Source organism: Xenopus laevis, chromosome 5L (assembly GCF_017654675.1).
Source record: "Xenopus laevis strain J_2021 chromosome 5L, Xenopus_laevis_v10.1, whole genome shotgun sequence".
In the NCBI taxonomy this organism is placed as follows: domain Eukaryota; kingdom Metazoa; phylum Chordata; class Amphibia; order Anura; family Pipidae; genus Xenopus; species Xenopus laevis.
This window is the reverse complement of record NC_054379.1, coordinates 31,610,251-31,631,915: the sequence shown is the minus strand read 5'-3', so window position 1 is coordinate 31,631,915 and position 21,665 is coordinate 31,610,251. Positions and strand designations below refer to the sequence as shown.

General features: G+C 35.1%; 1 protein-coding gene across 2 annotated transcripts in view; it reads right to left on the bottom strand.

Annotated features, from left to right (window-relative positions):
* Positions 1 to 21,665, bottom strand: part of wdpcp.L (WD repeat containing planar cell polarity effector L homeolog) — a 135,152-nt gene that overhangs the window by 23,332 nt on the left and 90,155 nt on the right. For both annotated transcript variants that reach the window (XM_018262132.2, XM_018262134.2), the window contains 2 exons: positions 20,986 to 21,049; positions 16,401 to 16,503 (listed from right to left, as the gene is read on the bottom strand). In XM_018262132.2, the coding sequence (XP_018117621.1) occupies positions 16,401 to 16,503; positions 20,986 to 21,049 (167 nt within the window). The remainder of the gene's footprint in view (positions 1 to 16,400; positions 16,504 to 20,985; positions 21,050 to 21,665) is intronic.

Below are 21,665 nucleotides of genomic sequence, written 5' to 3'. Positions count from 1 at the left end.
CAACTATGACTTCGAATTGAACGATTCGAACTAAAAATCGTTCGACTATTCGACCATTCAATAGTCGAAGTACTGAAAATGATAGTCGACCCCCTAGTTCGCCACCTATAACCTACCGAAGTCAATGTTAGCCTATGGGGAAGGTTTTTTGGGTTGAACAAAAATTTTTCGATTGATGGATTAAAATCCTTTGATCCGACCGATTCGAAGGATTTAATCGTTCGATCGAACAATTTTTCATTCGATCGAACGAATTGCGGTAAATCCTTCGACTTCGGTATTCGAAGTTGAAGGATTTTAATTCGGCAGTCGAATATCGAGGGTTAATTAACCCTCGATATTCGACCATAAGTAAATTTGCCCCAAAATGCCTTGGTATTCCAGCCAAGGAAAAAATAAACTCCACTGAGCCTTTTTTTTTTTTATTTAAATTTTTTTTCACTTTATGTTCATTTCAATTATTGGTAAAGTAGATGGAAAGTAAATGGAAAGTCTCCTGCACTTGCGCATTGCACATTTTCTCTTTGAAGGTTAATCATATGCAGAGTATTGTGGGAACTGAAGTTTTGGTTGGAGGAGAGCTGATATATATACTCATGGTATTGCAGCACTATATCTATATATAGGATATAGTGATATTGCTATAGTGCTGCAATATTATGATAAGTATTCACTCTGCCTTTTGGCTATATGTGCTTAATGTGGGTTCTTCTTGCACTTCCTTTTAGATTTTTTATTTATACTATTATTGGTAAAAAATGTATTTGTGTGTGTGTGTGTGTGAAACATTCTTGCCAAACACACAATTCCCTTTGACATCTATTGTAAAAAAAAAATTGGCCAGAAATAATTTTTTGAAAGATCTCTGAAAAACAGCCAATTTTTAGTTTTACATTTCATACAGTAAATGTGAAATCAGTAACCGAAATCAAGTCAGGTGTGAAAACTTTGATTTGCACAATTTTGAGTAAAATATATAAGCCAATTTGTTTTTGAAAATAAGTATATATGTTTCTTAAATTCTGGTGTGGAGAGTTTGATATACCTCAAAAGAAAAACACAAGGTTGCCAAACTTAAATAATCTTATTTTTTCCCCAAATGTTACTGAACTAAATTCCGCCATGCGCCCACAAAGAGATATTTCCTACATTTCAATTAATTTCTGATTGTATGATCTTTGTGCGTGTGTGAGCACATGGCCCAGTAAACAACTTATTTAGCCTATCAATAGCCAATGGCCTGATGCACTTGTTCACAGTTAATTCATAATTTAGAATGAAAGTGGCAAAATACACGAGAATAACATTTATTGTAAATGAACTCAAATTTTTTTGTTGTTGAAAAAAATGCACATGTTTTTTTGAAACCTCAAATAGTCAGGTTTTATTAAAGGAAAAGTTTCATGAAAAACTCTGCAAGTAAAAGATGGAAAGGTTGTATAAAAGTCTATGGGAATATTCTTGAACAGCGTCATTTATATATTTCCTCCATTTTCTAAAACTCATATGCCAAAAGTTTTAAATATGTGACACTGTAAATCTAATCTGATCATAATTAGGATTATAACTGTTTGTTTTCTACCAGTTATATGTTCAAAGATAATGACAGTGGATTTGGGGGTTCCCTTTTATCTTGCAAAATATTCCCTAAAACATCCATAATTTTCTACCACACCAGACTGCTTGCGGCAAAACAATAAAAGCTATGTAACGGGAAAATAAAAAATAGGATTAATCAGCGTCCTTTTTTCCTTTATAAGGGACTATATGAGTAAATAACATGTCAGGAACTTGTAGAATTCAGTGCAGGCAAAATGAACAACCTTTCCAAAGACATACTGAGGATGTGTTTTGTCAATTCTGCCCAAGGCCAATGAGACATAAAAGGAACTAGATTGTTTTAAGCAGACTTATTTTTCGAAAACTCTTCAGACTTGATTGACAGTGTACAATTTACTCAAGGGGTGTGGCTAATGAAGTCTGTGAAGCAGAAAAAAGGTATTCTCTAATAAATACTTGTAAATTGTCAATTTTTAGCTCAGGCATAGCAAGAAGCACCATCGCATAAAGTGTTTATTCCTGAAGGAGTTCTGAAAAGACTGCATTTAAAATAGTTAAATTTACTTAAATTGTTCAAAAAAAATCGTAACATGCTTAAAGGGTCAATACCACAAACGTTTTCATATTTATTAATAAATTCTGCATTCTAGCTGTGCAGTGCATGCAGTTAAAAGCAAAAGTCCCTACTGAATTCCTTGAATGGCTATTGGCATTGCTGCAATAGCTCTAGACATCAATGAAAGCCCTCTCAGGATACTTATCACATTCTTCTAGAAGAACGACAGTAACTTAGAGCATGTTGCCTCCACTGACTTCTTGGGATCAGAATCTGACTTTAAGGATTCTGTGGAAGTAAATGTGAGGCTCAGTTGCTATTTTTACAGCTAGGCTACTGTTAATACACACCAATTCTTAAGCTACTGAAATAGAAAACATTTTTTTGAATCAGATTAAAGGGGACCCGTCACCCAGAAAAATTATTCAAAATCCTGTTTTATCAGATTAGTCAAGCAAAATGAACTTTAATTACACTATATTAATTATTTGAATCTTGTTTCCTTTAGTTTGGGAATTCAAAATTATAGCAAGCAGGCAGAAGCCATTTTGTGGACACTGTTATTAAGGCAAGCCTTGTATCATCTCAGAATCTTGTTTGTGCACCAGAATGGGGGACCTGATGTCGACCCCCATGCCCTGGCTACACAATTAAATGGTGAAGAGAACGGGGGAATGTGTGAAGAGCAGTGACATCTAAGAAGTGCTGAATGGAAAGTGAAAGTAATTGTCTGCCCCGCCTCTATGCCCAGGGCATAGAGGCGTGGCAGTCAATATTTGATTGACAGCTAAGATTTTTAAATGAGCTTACAACAGCTATGAATGCTTTAATAAAAAATAGAAATTGGATTTCATGTTTAATTTGAAAAGGACTTTTATTATATAGATTTTAGTGTCTGGGTGACAGGTCCACTTTAAAATATTTCTTTTAGTGCCTTGCAAAAGTATTCGAGCATCAAAGGTTTGTGCACCTTAATATTAGAGGGCACATATCTAATTTTTGGGGATTTATTATGCCACATAAAATCCGAATCCAAAAATACTCCAGCTAAAACCTGTCACAATAATGTAAAAGTCAATGGCAGATGTCTCTTATATAATTTGAAGATGTTTCTTGTATTCATGATCTTTGAGGGTTTCGGTTCGGTTAACATGAAAAAGTCATGGTTTTTGGACGTAGTTTGAAAAAAGCGGGGTTTCCGGGCAGCAAATCAAAAAAATTACACAATTCAATTTGATGCACAATTTTGTCGTGACTTTATTATTGGTAAATTGAGGGGATTTGGGTTTGGGAGTTTGGTCGAATTTTTTTTAGTTTTAGTAAATACCCCCCTAAATTTTAGTATTGTATAGGCAGAAAAATTCAAATGATCTGTGTTCAAGGGTTAATTACTCTAAATTCCAGAAAGCAGTGTTGGAATAAAAACTGGAAGATAAATAGTAAAGTGTCCTACAACCAGAAAGCATGCTCAACTGGAAAGTAATAAGGTTTGTCAGAAAAAAATGGACTCGTACCTGATCCTTACCAGAGTCCTCCTAACGCAAACCCTACCTGCCCAGCACAATCAGCCCACCACTGATGCCACTAAGGTAGCAGAGGAAAGAACAGAAGGAAGGGCTCAACCTGAACCGTCCTTGCCAATTTTGTACGGAAGTCATCCCAAACTGCCTGATCCGCGAGTTTTGGGCTGGCCCGCACATCACTACTGAAAAGAGCCAGAAGTGAAAGGTTAAAATATATCCAGTTCATCACAAAAATATTTCCTTGTCTCTTTTATATATGCCAAAATACTTCTAGTTGTATTGAGAATCTTCTATCTTTAGCTAGGATATTGAAATTTGTCAAGATGCCCAGTTTTTATTTTTGAATGCAGTGGGAGGGGCCCGAATTCGAATATCGAATTCGAAGTTTTTTTTACCAAATTTGACTGGTTTGCGGTCAAAATAAAATTGTTTGATCGAACGATTAAATCGTTCGAACGATTCGAACTATTTCAGCGATCGATCTAACGATTTTACTTTGACTACAAAAAACTTAGAAAAATGAATTAGAAGGTCCCTATAGGCTAACATAGCACTTCAGCATGTTTAATTTGGTGAACTATTGAAGTCGAAGTTTTTTTTAAAGAGACAGTACTTCGATTGTCGAATATTCAAATATTCAAACTATTTTACTTCTAATCAAGTCGAGGTAAATTCGAAGTCGTAGTATCCTATTCGATGGTCAAGTATCCAAAAAATTACATTGAATTTCGAATTTTTTTACTTCGAAAATTCCCTCGAATTCACTTCAATCCTTGATAAATCTGCCCCATAGAGTGGGAAGAAGACTGTAAAGAAGTTTGTTTTAATGTGTTGGTTAAAATCAGTTTAGGAGACAATAGCAAGAACTAGCAGTGGCACGAAATAGGGAAGGAGAGTTTCTATGTCTTTAAAGAAAAAAATTAGCTTGTCATGGTTTGCCTCTATTGAAATGCATAAACAATTTCATATATACATGCAAGTGAGTTTTTGTTCAATATGCATTTCTTTATTTTAACTGTCATGAAAATGTGACTTTTTTCAGAAAACTTAACTTATATTAATTAATTATTGTTGGAGGCAACTTATAAAGCACGTTAGAGCAATTGTTGTAAACTTACAGCTTTCACAACAGATTGATTGAAATGAAAACATAAAACAACATCTTATTAAAAATGCATTTTCTGTTATTCTGTAAAATCTGACATATGATCAACAGGGCTGGATTTACATAGTGAGTGCCCCTAGGCCCGCAGCCGTTCGTCACCCCTGTCCCCTCCTCTTCATTTGTGCACTTGCACAAATTTTCATCATCAGGTTGGGAGCACTGGGGATTGGCGCATAGGAAATTTAAAAAAACTATTGTATCTCATAACCAGCCACAGAGCTTCCAAGCTAATGCGGCGGGTGTTGCTGGGATTCATGCCGCCCCCTAAAATCCTGCCGGATTGTGGCCTTTCCACAAATCCGGGCCTGATGATCAAGGGTCTCAAAAATGAAAAAAAAAAAAAGCCCCTATTGCATTAAAACAATTCTGCTGTTCACAAAATCTATAAACATGGCTAGCATGGTTTCTATATAGAATTAAAAATACAGAGGGACCTTGGTTTTATATCCTGAATAATGTATATAAGTTTTCAAGAATTTACACTTTATTACAACATTGTGTTTTTCCTGGATACCTAAATGGAGACTTTGTAGTAGCGGGTTAATCAGTGAAGAGGCTCCTGGAGAGAGGAATCTCACACATGTTCTATCCAGGCACTATTTATTCAAAATTAAACAGGCAAAACAATTAAATGATTTACACCATTGGTTGCATCTGCCTGTTTAAATGCAACCTACTCTGGTAATGAGTATACACCTTACACATTATTCTGAAGTACTAGGAAGTAAAAGCTTTAGACTTTCTTGCCTGCTATCTCATTATTTCAAAACAGTTGCACCAAACTAGGATTTAACAAACAGATCAGAATCACACTGAGTAATGGCATGATTAAACTTTGACAGAAAAAAATTACAATAAACTGCCACTCTGGTGCAGCTGTTCCATTTTATGTGGCGGTATAAACAATGGTTCTGGCCTTCATGGCAACTTAAGCTGGCCATAGACGCAAAGATCCAATCTTACTAATCAATGTACGATCGAACTTTCCCATCTCCCGACCCTCCACTAACCATTCAGATCAAAGTCTTACCATTTCGATCAAATAAAGTAGTAAAAGAACAGATCAGCCAATGTTCTGCCCCTGACAGCAATCGTACGATAGTTATGTCTCACAAAGCTGGTGACAGTCTCCCACTGAAAATTGTACGATCGGCAATACACGCAGAGATATTATCGGCAGGCGACAGAAATTTTCTAACCTGTCCGATCGACCAAATGACTGATCTCTGCCGGACGAAAAATGTCGGGGCTCTCCACACACGGTCCGAAAATCTTACGAATCCACGATTCGTACGATCGGATCGTTGCGTCTATGGCCAGCTTTAGGCCTGAAATTTTGTAAGGGACCTAAGGACACATATGTTGCATGATAAAGGCACGATTGTTGAAATTCAGCAAAAAAATATATTCCTTTCTTATTGCAAAGAATACAGGATGAGCATAAAATTCCACAAATACCTACAAGGCACTCATTTAAAGGAGAAGGAAAGGTTAAAACTAAGTAAGCCTAATCAGAAAGGTCCATCTAAATATACCAGTAAACCCCCAAAGTAATGCTGCTCTGAGTCCCCTGTCAAAAGAAACACAGCATTTCTTTCCTTCTATTGTGTACTCATGGGCTTCTGTATCAGACTTCCTGCCTTCTGCTTATACCTCATTGCCCTGGGCAAGAGCATGCTCAGTTTGCTCCTCTTCCCCACCCCCCTCCCTTCTCTACTGTAATCTGAGCCCAGAGCAGGGAGAGACTCAGGCAGGAAGTGATGTCACACCACATTAATACTGCAGCTCCTATCCTAAAAAAACAGAGAGGTTCTAGAGCTTTTTACTCAGGTATGGTAAAACATTCTACAGAATAAATATAGCATTCAAGCTTGCACTATTGCAGCTAATCTATTGGCAATAAAATGCCTAAGTAGCTTTCCTTCTCCTTTAAACAAACTATGTATTTATTTACTATTAACCAAGTATCATATATTTCATCTTGTTCATTTCTGGCATTTACACGGCTATTGCTTCCTTGATCCCAACAATGCAATCACATGTCTCTCAACAAATCTGAGCATCTTTAATAAATAGAAACATATTAAACACATTCTTGATTGTTACTGAAGGCCTACGATTTGTAATACTCTAACAAGTGGAAACATGACTTAAGTGATATTATCTCAAAGATAAGACACTTGCAGAGGAAACCAAACACTAAATCTGGCCATACATATGGAGATCCGCTCATTTAGCGAGGTCACTAAACAAGCTGAACTCACCCCGATATGCGGTGGGCGATTTTGGGCTGATCCAATCATGGGCCCTAGGGACCAACTATTGCATCAAAGCGAGGAGAAAACAGGCGGTCGGAAAGAGGACCAATGAACCAATGCAGTCCTCGATCCGATGGGATTTTTAAGCCTGGCCCATTGACTTTCGGCCAGATATTGATCAGGGAAGCCTGTCGGCCCCATACACTGAGCAATAAGATACCGACTTAATCTGTAGGCAGCTCATATCTGACCGTGATTGGGGGCCTTTAGGAATGCCCTGTATTTGTACAGAATTGTATTAAAATGTAATACTGAAATACTGAGTTAATATTGGAGTTATATCGTTAGTCAAATTGTGTTTCAGTTGTACAATGCATAGAGTAACTGCTTGAAATGCAGTAAATATTTTGTTGATTTTTCCTTCTTCTTGAAAATTAATTTTTACCACTTTAAATACAAAATGCTAATTCTACTGAGGGATTAATATATATCGATTATAAAAAACACTAGTAAGTTGCTAAAAAAGGGAGGGTCCCAGGTCTATATATTTAATATATAAACAGTGAAATATTTTGCACTATGTGAAAACAAATGACCATCTCTAAATAATTCATTTTTATTCTGTAAACTATTTAAGGAAGTATATCAACAGAAAACTAGTATAGTGTCATGTTGGCTGTTCAGTACAAAATAAGGTGCTTTTAAATAAAGCACCAACATCTATTAGGAGGCCTCAGCAGTTAGGATGCAAGTTACCCTTTGATGTGAGTAGAATTATTAAGGATTTAGTAATATGTCTTAAGGCAAAGATAGCTGAGCAGTAGGAATGTGAAGAACAAAAATGACTCAGTGGAAATGGGTGAAGATTAGGCAAAAATGGTTTAGCAAAACATGTATTGAAAAATGAGGTCCAAAATATATATTTTTTTTAGAAAATGTTCATTTTATAAAATTAAAAATATTTTGGTGGTGGTAAATTAATCTAGACATCTAAAAATGTTCACATTGAGCACTATTATATACAAAGGGAAGGGATTTAAAAGTTATCCAATTTGGCAGTCTAGAAATTTATGGAAGAGCATGTTGCCTATATAGATATCATATACTTGAGATACACAATTGCATTTTTCCCAGTAACTATTTTCAGATAAAAAAGTAAATATGGGCAAAAAGTATATGGACAATATGACATGTAAAGATCCAAATTTCATGCAAACAAAATCTACAAAATAGGATATTCCTGCTCAAAATGTAAAAATCATAAACATAAAATCCTGGACCAAGAGCCTAGGGAGCAAATAAATGACAAAATGGGGAGCATCACAAGGAAAAAGATAAAGAAATCAAAATGGCCATTGAATAAAATGAAGGGTCTGCCATTTCAGAGGAATGCTTCTGTCAAAAATATAATATGAGGTCTCATGGTGGGTCCACCGCACTAGTGGACCCTGGAAAATGTGCCTTTTGCACATTTATTAAAAAAGCCCATTTAAGTAATATCACTAATGCAACTGCTATTCTTCTGATCCAGTCTAGGAGTGGCATGAGGAAACACAAGAATAGTCAGCTTCATGTAAAAATGTCATATGACTATCAACCATATAGCGGACAACAGGAAAAACATTATTGGAAATGCTATGGCCTTGAAGTACATTTATGCTAAAGAACACAACAGTATATTTAACTACATGAATAAGCTTTTGTCCACTACTTCTCTTTGTATTTTTTTTTTAATCTAAGAAGGAAAACTCCACAGATACTGTACAACTGAGCTAAGAAGAGATGCCATAATTTATGAAGATGCCTGCTGGGCAGCTCTCTGCCAACGGATGACGAACTTCATAGGCATGACAGATGACGCTTATGGATACCCAAGTTCAGGAGAATTAGACATCTGAAATAAAATCTCTTGAACTGGAGGATAAAGTGGCTTTAGGGAACCCAAAAGTCTCATTGCAAATTATTCTTTACATTATTTAATGCTTTATTTTCAAATTACAGGAAAATAGCAGCATTTTTAAAACAGATATTCAGTATCAGTTTTTTAATTTTATTATTTTTGGTAATAAAAAAATGTGCTAAAAGACAGTGTTCAGATTACATTTAATAAGTTCCATTTCAAACCATATGAGAGGAATTTAATGTCCAAAAATATTCTGAACCTTTGCCTTTCAATGTGAGCCTTAGGCAGTGACAAGGCTGGCATCTGGCCTAGAGGGTGCCTAAGTCTGGACTCTAGAGACACTGTCTGGAAAGGCAAATCTACAGAATTTCCCAAACTCTTAAGGATGGGGTGTTTTCTTCTTCTTGTATAGGTAAATTCCGTTTTGTTTAAAGAGATTATGCCTAAACTTATATTTCAAGCATACATTCAAGATACATAACTAAGGAAAAAAGTGTCTCCAGAAGCAGATAAAATTAAATTAAAAAAAAATATTTTAAAATGCAAATATTGTTGACAGCAGGGGTAATTAAGAACTCTGAACGTAATGGCGAAAAAAACCTAACAATGAATATGGCTGGAACTTGTTGTAGAAGCCAATAGGCTCAGCAGTCCTGTAATGTATATGATCCAGGCTTTCAGCTTTGTCTCCAGCAGATCACCATATTTGAATTTGTTGGTCAATTGCTCAGCACAGGCTTATTTCTCACTAAGCTGTTGCTTAGAAGCTAAACGTGGGGAGTCATCACAAGGGATTAAAACATTCAAATGCAGAATGGATTGGATCTATGCTGACCTGCAACATAAATTTTAATTTAATTACTAATCAGCTTTGTATCATAAATTTGATATTGTATTTATACTGAAGATTGTGAATTAGTCCCTAAACTCAGGTATGTGACAGCAGTCCAGAGCATGTGATGTGAAACAGCAGAATAAAAGATTGGGAGCTTCTGGGGGGAGAGTTGGAGACACAGGGCTTTGGTGGCCTTGGCTTGGTACAGAAACTTAAAACATATTTTGTGTAACATATCTCGATTTTAACTCACTGTTAACACCTTAAGGAATATTCAGCTATTTTTGCATGTTTTTCCATACACTTTATAAAAGAGAAATTACTTTCACTTATTCCTAATTCAGAAGATAGAATGTTAGGGTGACTTATAACACAATACTATGGATTAGATCTGTATGTGCTATACTTCCATTAACTTAATTTAAAAGATCAATAAAACTAATGAAGTGTGTTTTTAGTTTACTTTAGAGGTACTATTAAATTTTTAAATTAAATTTTATGCTTTACACCAGTATTGTAACATATATTTATAATGTTTTTATTCACTGCTTGGAAAACGATGGCTATGTCATGTATTGACAATTAGATAAAACTCATTTAAGTTTGAAACGTGTAGGAATGTGTATAGAAAGGCTAATGTATCTCATGGTTTGTAAACCCATGGTTCACTTCAGGTTCTTCAGTTGAACTGCAGTTATAATTTTTCGCACATATCTGTCCCTCTTTCTGTCCCTAAGCAAGCCACAAAGAAAGATCCACAGATTGTAGCTCACATAGTTTGACAGGCAAGGAAGTAACCATAATGATAAAATCATGGGAAACTCATTTTTTGATGTTGTTGTTTTTTTTTTATTACACTATACCCATCAAATAACTGACTATTCACAGAAGCAGAAGATAAGGAAGCAGAGCTGACTGTCACTCAAACGGATCCACAGGACCAGAGATATTCAGTTAAAAAATATTTTTATTAGTAGAAAAATTAAAAATATATCTGCATCTCCATCCACCCTATGCGTTTCGCACCTTTTAGGGTGCTTAGTCATGGGCTCTCACTATACCCATCAAATAACTGACTATTCACAGAAGCATCCAGCATTGCTCGGATCAACAAGGAGTAAAGAACATTTTACCCTATTAATCCCTTTTTTAAGTAATTGTAATTATGAAAACATACCATACAGAAAAAACTGTTTTATAATTCAATAGGAATCTTTATCACCATATTAGCTGTCAGGTATCTTACAATACTGTACTGTAAGATGAATTTTATGTTCCAAAGTATGACAACTCTACTCATGTAAAGCTCTATAGTGTCGCACTTATCCTGCACATGTTACTGACACTGTCTGCTTTTTATTAAAGCTTGATCAACAGCCCTTTGCCTGAAGACTTATTCATGAGTGCATACAGTATACACATCTCTCAGATGAATTCTGCATGAACAGACCTTTTAGTTTGGGCATCTGTGCAGATTATTGTATAAGTTTTATCTGTCTACCCATCTTGCTGTGATTTACAGAAAACAAAAGGTATGGAAAACACCAGAAACTTTTTGTGCACAAGACTAGGTGTGCCATGTTAGTGCTATCACTTATTTCCATAAGTACTGCAAATGCCTGCCAAAGGATTTTGACACCTGAACTTGTTTTCCGGATTACCTACCTGTACAATGCAATGTTAAATTATTCTTATGCCCACTGCTTGTGGTATTACAGACAATAATTGTAATTTTTTTTAAAGGGCCATCATTTTCTGCAGTGATTATGTGGGTGAAGAAGGAAGGGGGGTGGAACAGCCAGAAGACATAAAATTATAAAAAAAATGGGTTTTGCGAAAGCTTGCATTCTAGAAAAGCAGCTATATTAATGGCACATGAGCATGAGGCTGCCTAAGGAAAAAACAATCTGTTCTAACACAAAATGAGCATTGCCAAATCGTCATTATTGCCTATAGGTATGAGTCCTTATAGAGGCAGTTTTAACAGAGAGCACATCTATCTAGGCAGAAAAACTGGTCTGATGATATTGGTCTCGGTTCTTGAGAAGCTGGCACTGATACAGTCATATGAAAACGTTTGGGAACCCCTCTTAATTCTTTGGAGTTTTGTTTATCATTGGCTGAGCTTTCAAAGTAGCAACTTCCTTTTAATATATAACATGCCTTATGGAAACAGTATTATTTCAGCAGTGACATAAAGTTTATTGGATGAACAGAAAATATTCACCATAACAAAATTAGACAGGTGCATACATTTGGGCACCTCAACAGAGATATTACATCAATACTTAGTTGAGCCTCCTTTTGCAAATGTAACAGCCTCTAGACGCCTCCTATATCCTGTGATGATTGTCTGGATTCTAGATGGCGGTATTTTTGACCATTCGTTCAAAAAAAATCTCTCCAGTTCAGTTAAATTTGATGGCTGCCGACATGGACAGCCTGCTTCAAATCATCCCATAAATTCTCTATGACATTCAAGTCGGGGGAATGGGGCGGCCATTCCAGAATACATGTGTATTCAATTGTGCGCTTCTCTATGATGGCAGAAAGAGGGGGGCATTTTGTCCACTGTTGTTCTCCACCTGAGGGCAGCAGCGGACATATCAGCCTGTATGTCAGGGGCATACTGGTGTTTAGAGAACTATACATTTGATTTAAACCCTTTATATCCCCACTTAAGTACTAAAATCTTTGTTTGCAAACAGTTTTCCTCTTATCTGTAATACAAATGGGGTCATACAACCCTACTGAACTTTGGATGGTGGTCCCCTTAGTTAAATAGTAGCTTAAACTATATGAGCATTTCTGAAATAAATCCAAAATGCTCAGGTAACATTATATTACATTTAAATGCATACAAATCTGTAGTTTTTTTGGTAATGTTTTAATCACCTGAATGCATTAAATGTGGGCACAGTTATGGAATGTGGAAGAGAAGGAACATTCAGAGAATGAATAAAGCCATTTATACCTCAAACAGATATAACAGAAGATTCATTTTAAGAAGAAAATAGGAGGCCATGAGGGTAAAGCAGGGGATGATTTTGCCTTGACTTAAAAGCTTCAGACAAATCTCAGTACTTTACCAGGATTCAACTGAATATTTCAGGTTCCAATTCAGTGCAACTGAAAGTGACACTAATGCACTGTATTATTCCATAATAAAAGCACAGATTTTAGGAAGAAATAAGGCTGAGTCAATCTTGTCCCCGCTAACATCTAGTAAGCTATATTAATTAACATATACACAAGTACATTTTTAATATATATATATATATATATATATATATATATATATACATATATATATATATATATATATATATACATATATACAGGTATGGGACCTGTTATCCAGAATACTCGGGACCTGGGGTTTTCCAGATAACGGAACTTTCCGTAATTTGGGTCTTCATGCCTTAAGTCTACTAGAAATTAATTTAAACATTAAATAAACCCAATAGGCTGGGTTTGCTTCCAATAAGGATTAATTATAGCTTAGTTTGGATCAAGTAAAAGCTACTGTTTTATTATTACAGAGAAAAAGGAAATCGTTTTTAAAAATTTGGATTATTTGGATAAAATGGAGTCCATGGGAGACAGCCAATCAGTAATTCGGAGCTTTCTGGATATCGCGTTTCCGTATAAGGGATCCTATACCTGTATATATATACTGTATATATATATATATATATATACGCACCGAATGCAGGATTCGGTTCTGCCCGGCCTAACCGAATCCCAATTTGCATATGCAATTTAGGGTCAGGAAGGAAATCGCGTGACCTTTTGTCACAAACTAAGGAAGTAAAAAATGTTTCCCTTTCTCACCCCTAATTTACATATGCAAATTAGGATTTGGTTCGGTATTCGGCCGAATCTTTAGAGAAGGATTCAGGGGTTCGGCCGAATCCAAAATAGTGGATTCTGTGTATCCCTAATATAAATATATATATATATATATATATATATATATATATATATATCTATATATCTATATATAGATATAGATATATATATACACGCAGAAGCAGGATCAGCACACTCTTTTAATAGTGAGATAGTGATTTATTTATTTTACATAAAGTATCTTTCTCAACGATGACCTAGCTGTATTTAAATACAGTGTATTAAAGAAGGAAATCTGGCTGATAACCCCTACTTCTGATACCATCCACTGCATGTGAGCACATTAATAGGGTATATATACTCTAAGACACAACAGTCAACACAATTTTACATCTACTGGTTTGTGTTATTATTATTATTATAAGATCAATATTGTAATCAGCTTAACTATAATGCTATCAGTGGTCCATCCTCTATCAATAAAATAAAAAATATAAATGGTAAACATTACTAATTATACATAAATGTTTTGTAAATGTTTGTAAACCAGTAAGGACAAACCAAGTGACCTATGAATTTTTGCTCCATTGCCCATCTGATGTATTTATTAAACTGCTTACATTAAACGTAGTTCCACATCATTACAAGTGCCGACATTTGTAATTTAATTTCACACTAACTGAAATGATAGTGCTTCACAGCATGCCTTTGAACTAGGTAGAATTTATCTCCCTTTCTTGTTACAACAAGAATCCCTTTTGGGTGAAAACTATTGATTTGAAGGTTAAATAAATTCATCTCGCTCGGTCCATGTGTAATTTGATGGAAGTTGGCCTAGGGAATCTTTCTGACATTTCTACATACACTTTTCGTTCAAGCGTTATCAAGAAATAAGGTTTAAACTCCTGGGATTTTTAACTAGCTGATCATTATTAATTATAGGATTTCTTAATAGGTTATGCCGTGTCATTTCCTTGTGGCACGGTTAAGTGATGAGTAAATTAGCAATCTATGCTGTAATGGAGGAACCAGGTGTACTTCACAGCAGCTAAGGCTATGAACAGTGGAAATGAGAGTGGCAAAATTATGTTATTGAAAGCTCCTGTGTATACATTAAACTACCAAACTATTTTTAAATATGACTTTTAGTGATTTTAAAAAGCCATTAAAGAAATGGAACTATATATATGAAGCATACATAATTCTGTTGTACAATGCTGCAGAATAATGCCATAATAGTCATACATCTTTGCATTGATAGGCATCATTTGTGAATTTTAATGAAGGCTTGGAGAGGCTAAGCCTCTCCAAACCAATACTAATGAATTACTTAGAACAACAAGATGGAGGTATTATACAAGAAATGGACACTGCACTTATCTTGCCATGTGTTTTGGGGTTATTCTACAAGAAACATCATTTGTTGTTATATTTCTGTTCTGGAGCAATATATATGGAACTGGTACAACATTTACATTTACCCTGCCATGTGTTATAGGGTATAATACACAGAGTTAACCACGGGATGCTGGAATATGTGCAGACAATCTCTTTAATTAGCTTCCCCAACACAAAAAATCACCCTCCATATATGAATGGTATACTCGTGACTCGTGGTACTTCCATGATATGATGTAGCACATTACTCATTTCTGCTGTTCATCTAATAAAATAATGCAGTCAGTTGCAGTTTTGTAACACAAAAAATTGCCCTTTTCTACACGATCAATAAAAAAAAACCTTACGTTTTATAGTATTGGGTAGACAAGACTTTGAAGATGGTATGAAAACACTTTGCTGCAAATGTTTACTACAAATCTAATGATAAAGCAAACATTTTCAGGAAAGTATTTAGATGTTTGCCTTACTATGGTGCTGCAAATTAAATTGTTTAGGGTTTTTATTTAATTAAAAATCTACTAAAATACAGCAAAAGCGCAAGTGACAAAAACAATGCAAAACAAAGTGTAAACATAGTACAGTGTGGGAGTCTGGAACACAGGAATTGGAGACCAGGAATATAGTTGAGGAGTTACAAAGGGTTTATATTATTACAGATCTTTGATGCTGCACAAATGAATGACTAAACTGGAGCAATAGCAAAAGGCAATCATACACAGTTCCCTGTATCTAAAGATGAATAATTAACAATTGTGCTTAAACCCTAATATTTGAAAATAATATATAACACAACACCTTAAAAAGGGATAAAATTAGATTTACTGGGCACTGAGTCCATAAAGATGTAGATAAACTAATTTTAGGATTAAACCTCTGGATCATCTGATCCTTAACAGCACCATTCATAGACAAATTAAAAATTAACAACTGATGGTATAGGGGGTCTAAATCTATTCAAAATTGTATTTTGCTATATGATTTCTGATCCATGATATTGGATAGAGTTAAAAACAGAATTTGACAAAAGAATTACAAATAGTCCCTATAGTTTGGGAGGCAATGTGTCATGTTGGAAGTGAGACTAGAGGGAAAAGAAACAAAAACACAAGCTGACAGTAACATATTTTCTAACTTTGAGTTTATTTCTTGTAAGACCTGTATCTGAAGTCAAAGATCCACAGGTGGTGACTGAAGATTATCTCCACTAATTCTCCTTTCCCTAGATGCTAAATCAGACTCACCAACAACCCCCTGCATTTACAGCATTGCATTATTACAGAAAAAAATATTGATTAAAACAAAAAAAAAAACAAATAAAGCTTTTTTTCAAACAGCATTAATTCTTACCCACTCCCGAGTTTATTGATTCTGCATCTATTTCCTCAGCCTTCTTCCTTGCGACTTTTGCCAGTGCCAATTCACCCTTATCTAGTGCAAGGTAATGGATGTCCTTTGGAAATAAAGCAAAATAAAAGATTAATCTAAAATGAATCTGGGCCATACAACAAAGAAGAATTTCAAAGAAAAAGAATCACAGTCGAGATCAAAGTAAAAGACGGGGCTGATGAACCCACTGTTACTTTTTAATGTTCTCAGTTTTTATTCTCCTCCATGCAAATCTATTTCTTGTTTCCTCTATCTAACAAAGTAACCAAACACATTTCCTAAAGTAAAATACATACAATTATATACATAACTACCACCTTACGCCTTTGACAAATAAGATAATGATAACAAAGCCTTTTTTTTTTTTACAAATATACAATATATTATAGAAGAAAAAAAATAGAGGTTTCAGGTGTCTTTATGAGTGTCATTTATATTCAACCAACAATGGAAGGTAACGTGCATCCAAGACAAACCTGTAGGGCAGCATTGCTACTTAATTGTTCAGTTAAGAGAGGCATGTGAAATGAAGCTAATACAGAGGTTTTATAACACCCCTTTGAGGTATACTAACACTGTAACACAATAGTGTTCTCCGAAGGTAACAGGTTGTACAACTGAGACATTTGAGTATTCCACAAAACTAAAAATACTTTTTAGTTATTAATTCCCAATGCTTTTCTATAAAAGTTGAGTAAACATATATAATATATATCTGTATATATGTATATACATATATATATATATATATATATATATATATATATATATATATATATACACACTGTATATATATATATATATATATATATATCTATATATATATATATAGATATATATATATATATATATATATATATATATAGATATCTGCACTCAGACATTCACGAAGCAGAGGTGTAAGATCAATATTTGTAACATAAAGCGATGACGGATCAGCACACTCTTTTTGCTAGTGAACGTGTTTTTATTGTTAACACAGCATCATATACATTTGTTATGTTACACATTCAATCACTCCAGCCTTTATACATTACATTTTTGGCTAATTAACTATATCAGAAAGATTTTTTATTTTGCCCAGCCTAACTATTTAACCAGTTTTTATTTTTTATATTGAACTGTTCCTTTAAGCTCTTATCTCAAACACATGGAAATATAAATGCCTGAATACTAGGGGCACAATCGTTTTTGAACGTGTTTTTTGTAACTTTGAAATAATGACATTAGTTTAAGTTGGCACTGGTACTGAAGATGAGATGACAGCTGAGAGAACAAATAGCAGGCAAACAGGAAATACAGTCATCAAAGCAGGGCTGTGCTACAAATGTCAGGAGTGTTAGGTGGTTACCTAAAGTATAAAAATAAAGAGAGGAAAATAAAATACAAGGAAGAGACCTCGTACAATAAACTGAATTCCAACAGTATCATGTCATATCAGTTTGATTTGTTTGTTTCAAAAGTGTTCAAAAGAATGCTGCGCCAATATATATATATTAAATATGAGAGTACTGGGAAAACATTGGAGATAGCACCACAAGAATGAGTATATGAGATGATAAAACACACATTCCATTGCTCCTGACCCCTCATGGGCCACATTTTATATTCTTTCAAATGGATTAAGCACTGAATATAATGTATATATATTTTTATTTCCTCTTGCCTGTGATGGTATTATTGGCTGAGCTTGACTATCACCATTGCCAAGAAGCTACTGTTCTTTCGAGCTGGTTTGCCAGCTAAGAGCTTATCACCTCCCATTGTTTTATAATCTCATTTCAAGAAACCAGCAAGAGGCCATTGCATGAAGTCATTGGAGGGTGTGCTCAGCCAAACAGAGTCATAAGTGGCACAGCAGGGACAACTCCCTAGGTTTTCTCATAGCCTGTACAGTGGGATACAATAAATATATGCTACCATAGTTAGGCTGATCATACATGTCCACATATGAATGGCCAAATTGGCTGGTTTTGACCATATTGTCAAACTATCTGGTCATGTATGATCAGTCAGGTTGATGAGCCATTCAGATTACTAATGCTGTGGTCCTGGTGGATCAAGGATTATTGGTCCAGATAAAAAATTTTGGTTGCCTTGGTCAAAAGATAGAGAAGTCCTCTTCACTTTCTTCTGACCAGCCAACCAAACTTTTCTGTGGCTCGGTTTCATTTGTTTAATGTAAAGGGGCCCAGGCCACCTTTAATACCCTGAAATAAGCATAATTCTGCAGAAATATATAAAGTTATAATGTCTGAACCATTAGTTAGCTACTAGTTAACTTTTCTTTGGTCTCGTAAAATGCAAAATGTAGAATAGTGAAACAATTTCTACTTTACACTTGGAGGTTATTTATGCGCTTTTTTTCCACTTTTTTAAGTAAAAAAAGTCCAACCAAACTAGAATCCATGATTTGACAATATTTATCATTGAAAAAACTTGAAAAATTCAGTTTTTTGGGGGGGGGGGTTTATGCTCGAAACGCGCAAATTTTTCGTGAAGTTGCTCGAAACCCTAGATTATTTTTGGATTTGTGCCTGAAACTCAGCGTAGACTAAGATATCTTCAAATTTGAAATGGGACCTTTGCCATTGACTTCTACAGCTTGAGTATTTTCTGATTCCGACTTTTAGCAGCCGCAGGGTATAATACATAATGAAAAAAAAGTGCAAGTGGAAAGAATGTGTTTAGGTACCAGCACCTTTTATGAAGGGGTCAAAACACATAATGATTAGGTCCATTTTTGTGAGACCACACTTGAGACTCCATTAGAAAATGAGCTATATTTGGTGTTCTCTGAGTTGGGTAGTGTTAGCATTGTAGCTCCTTCACAGTAAGGGGCACATTTACTAAGGGTCGAAGTGAATTCGAAGTAAATTTTCGAATTCAGAAACTTCGAATTTCTAAGTAGTTTTTGGGTACTTCGACCATCGAATAGACCAAAATTGAATTCTTATTGAAAACACTTTGAATATTCTACCATTCGAAAGTACTGTCTCTTTAAATAACTGCGACTTCGACACTTCGCCACCTTAAACCTGCCGAATTGCTATTTTAGCCTATGGGGACCTCCTAGAACCTATAGCCAGTATTTGGCTAAGATTTTAGAAGTCAAAGTTTTTTTTTTTTGAAAATCTCTAGTTCAATCGATTAAATCGTTTGAATCATTCGATTCGAACGATTTCTACGTTCAACTATTTGAATTAGATCGAAAATGGCTAAATTAACTTAAAAAAAAAACTTTGACGATCGAATTTCTTAGTAAATGTGCCCCTAATTGTTGGTTCTATTGCTTCTTTTTTTTCCTCTCAATAACAAGATGCAGAGTCCACCAATACTGTCCCATCCTCAATATTTATTTTTATATTTTTTAGAGAGGTGCATAATATTGGCCTGTGTATGATGATGGGATTCATGAAAACTAAAAGAAAACTGTACAGAGGGTCATTGCTTAAGCTGGTGGCACATATAGATTTTTCCAGTTGGTAAACACTGATCAGCAGTTGTTAATTGATTTCAGTGGATGATTACACTGATTGGAATTTGCCCACTGTTCATAAATAAGTCTCAGTGGCAATTAAATGTGAACTGTGTGTTTGGCAATGTGTGGTCTACATTTGAATAAAGTGGCTGGCACACAAATGCTAACTGATCTTTAAAAATAAGCAATATGTTTTCAATGTTTCTGCAAATAAAACTGAAGTATTAACAAGGATGTTGGTAATAAGAAATATTAAAAATGCAATAACACATTTAGAAGTACAACTTATAATTTAAATGAAGAGACCAAATAAGAAGATGAATATCGTATAAATATTACTAACATCTACAACTCAAAACACCAAATTAAGTCAAGTAAATAAGTCCATGAAAAGGTTTTGTAACAGTTATCTCCCTTTTGTTGGACCGGAAACAAAGAAATTGCCTGCGTGGCCATTACATGCTGGGAGACAAAGGAAGCAGAACTGGCTTTGGACATCTTACCTCACTGAGTCATTATGGTGCACAGACTTCTAAAAACAAGGACCCCATGTGGAGCTTTCCACAGGGCAGTATTTAGAGGTTGGTTATTTTGCTTCTGTAGATAATTAAATAGGAGGGGCATTGAGTGAATGAAATGTAAAACCCCTTGTGCGGCATTGCAGCTTTGTTGTTATAGGAGTATCTGAAAAAGTTTTTAGAATCAGTTCTTTTCCTAGTGATCAGGGAATGAGAAGAATTGTGACTCCTAGGGTGTAGGGTGACATGCCAGCAACTTGTATGTAATGTATGTGTCCAAAGACAATTACTTAATAACAGAACCTAATGGGCCCTAGTACAAACTTTGATGCAGATCCTCTCATAGTCATCCCCACAGATCTATGTCCTTGGTGATCACCAGTTTGTTAATCCCGCCCACTCACCCGCTAAATCCCTCACCCCCAACATGTGGGGCATTATACAGTATTATCATTCACAATCCAATTTTGTTTTTAAACCTTATGTCCCACAGCCTGGGGAATCTGTAACCCTTGGAGTATCTTAAAATAATTGCCAAATGACTTACCATGAATAGGTCACGTGCACCAATATCTACAGCAAGCAGGAAAGCCTTTTCAAATCTTTGGTACCTGTATATAAATAGGAAATCTTTTAATTACGATTTATAACTCCAAATGTTTGGTTGATGCTATTTTTTAGCTAATGATGATTAAAGTTCATACAGAGCAAGAAAACATTATATTAAAAAAAAATAGGAGCAGATTGCTTTGAATTCAACAGACACATTATTCCCAAAGATTGTACCCCATTGCAGGTGAACATTATGGTTCCTTCCCCAAAATAATGTACAGTATGTCTACCACTCTTACATCCTTCCCCCACATGAAAATATCCAAACATATGTTCCATTTGACACATAAATCCTGCAACCTAGCATTGGACACGGAGTATGTGCTTCACCTCAAGTTTAGTGGAGGAAAGGGATAACATTTTATCTGCTTGGGGCTATTGTCTGAAGAAACGGATCTGGGAACAATAGTAAAAAAATAATCAACAGTTAAAATTATCAAGTGGAAGGCTGATGTCATTGTATAAATTTTTTCAGATTTTTTTTTCATCAAAAAAGTCCCCTTATCATTTTATATCACTTTTGGTTATATAGGAATGACATCTCCATCTGGAAACAATGCCAACTGGCAAGCACTTTTCTAGCCGAGTCTCTCTCTCTACATCAAGCTTAGTGTC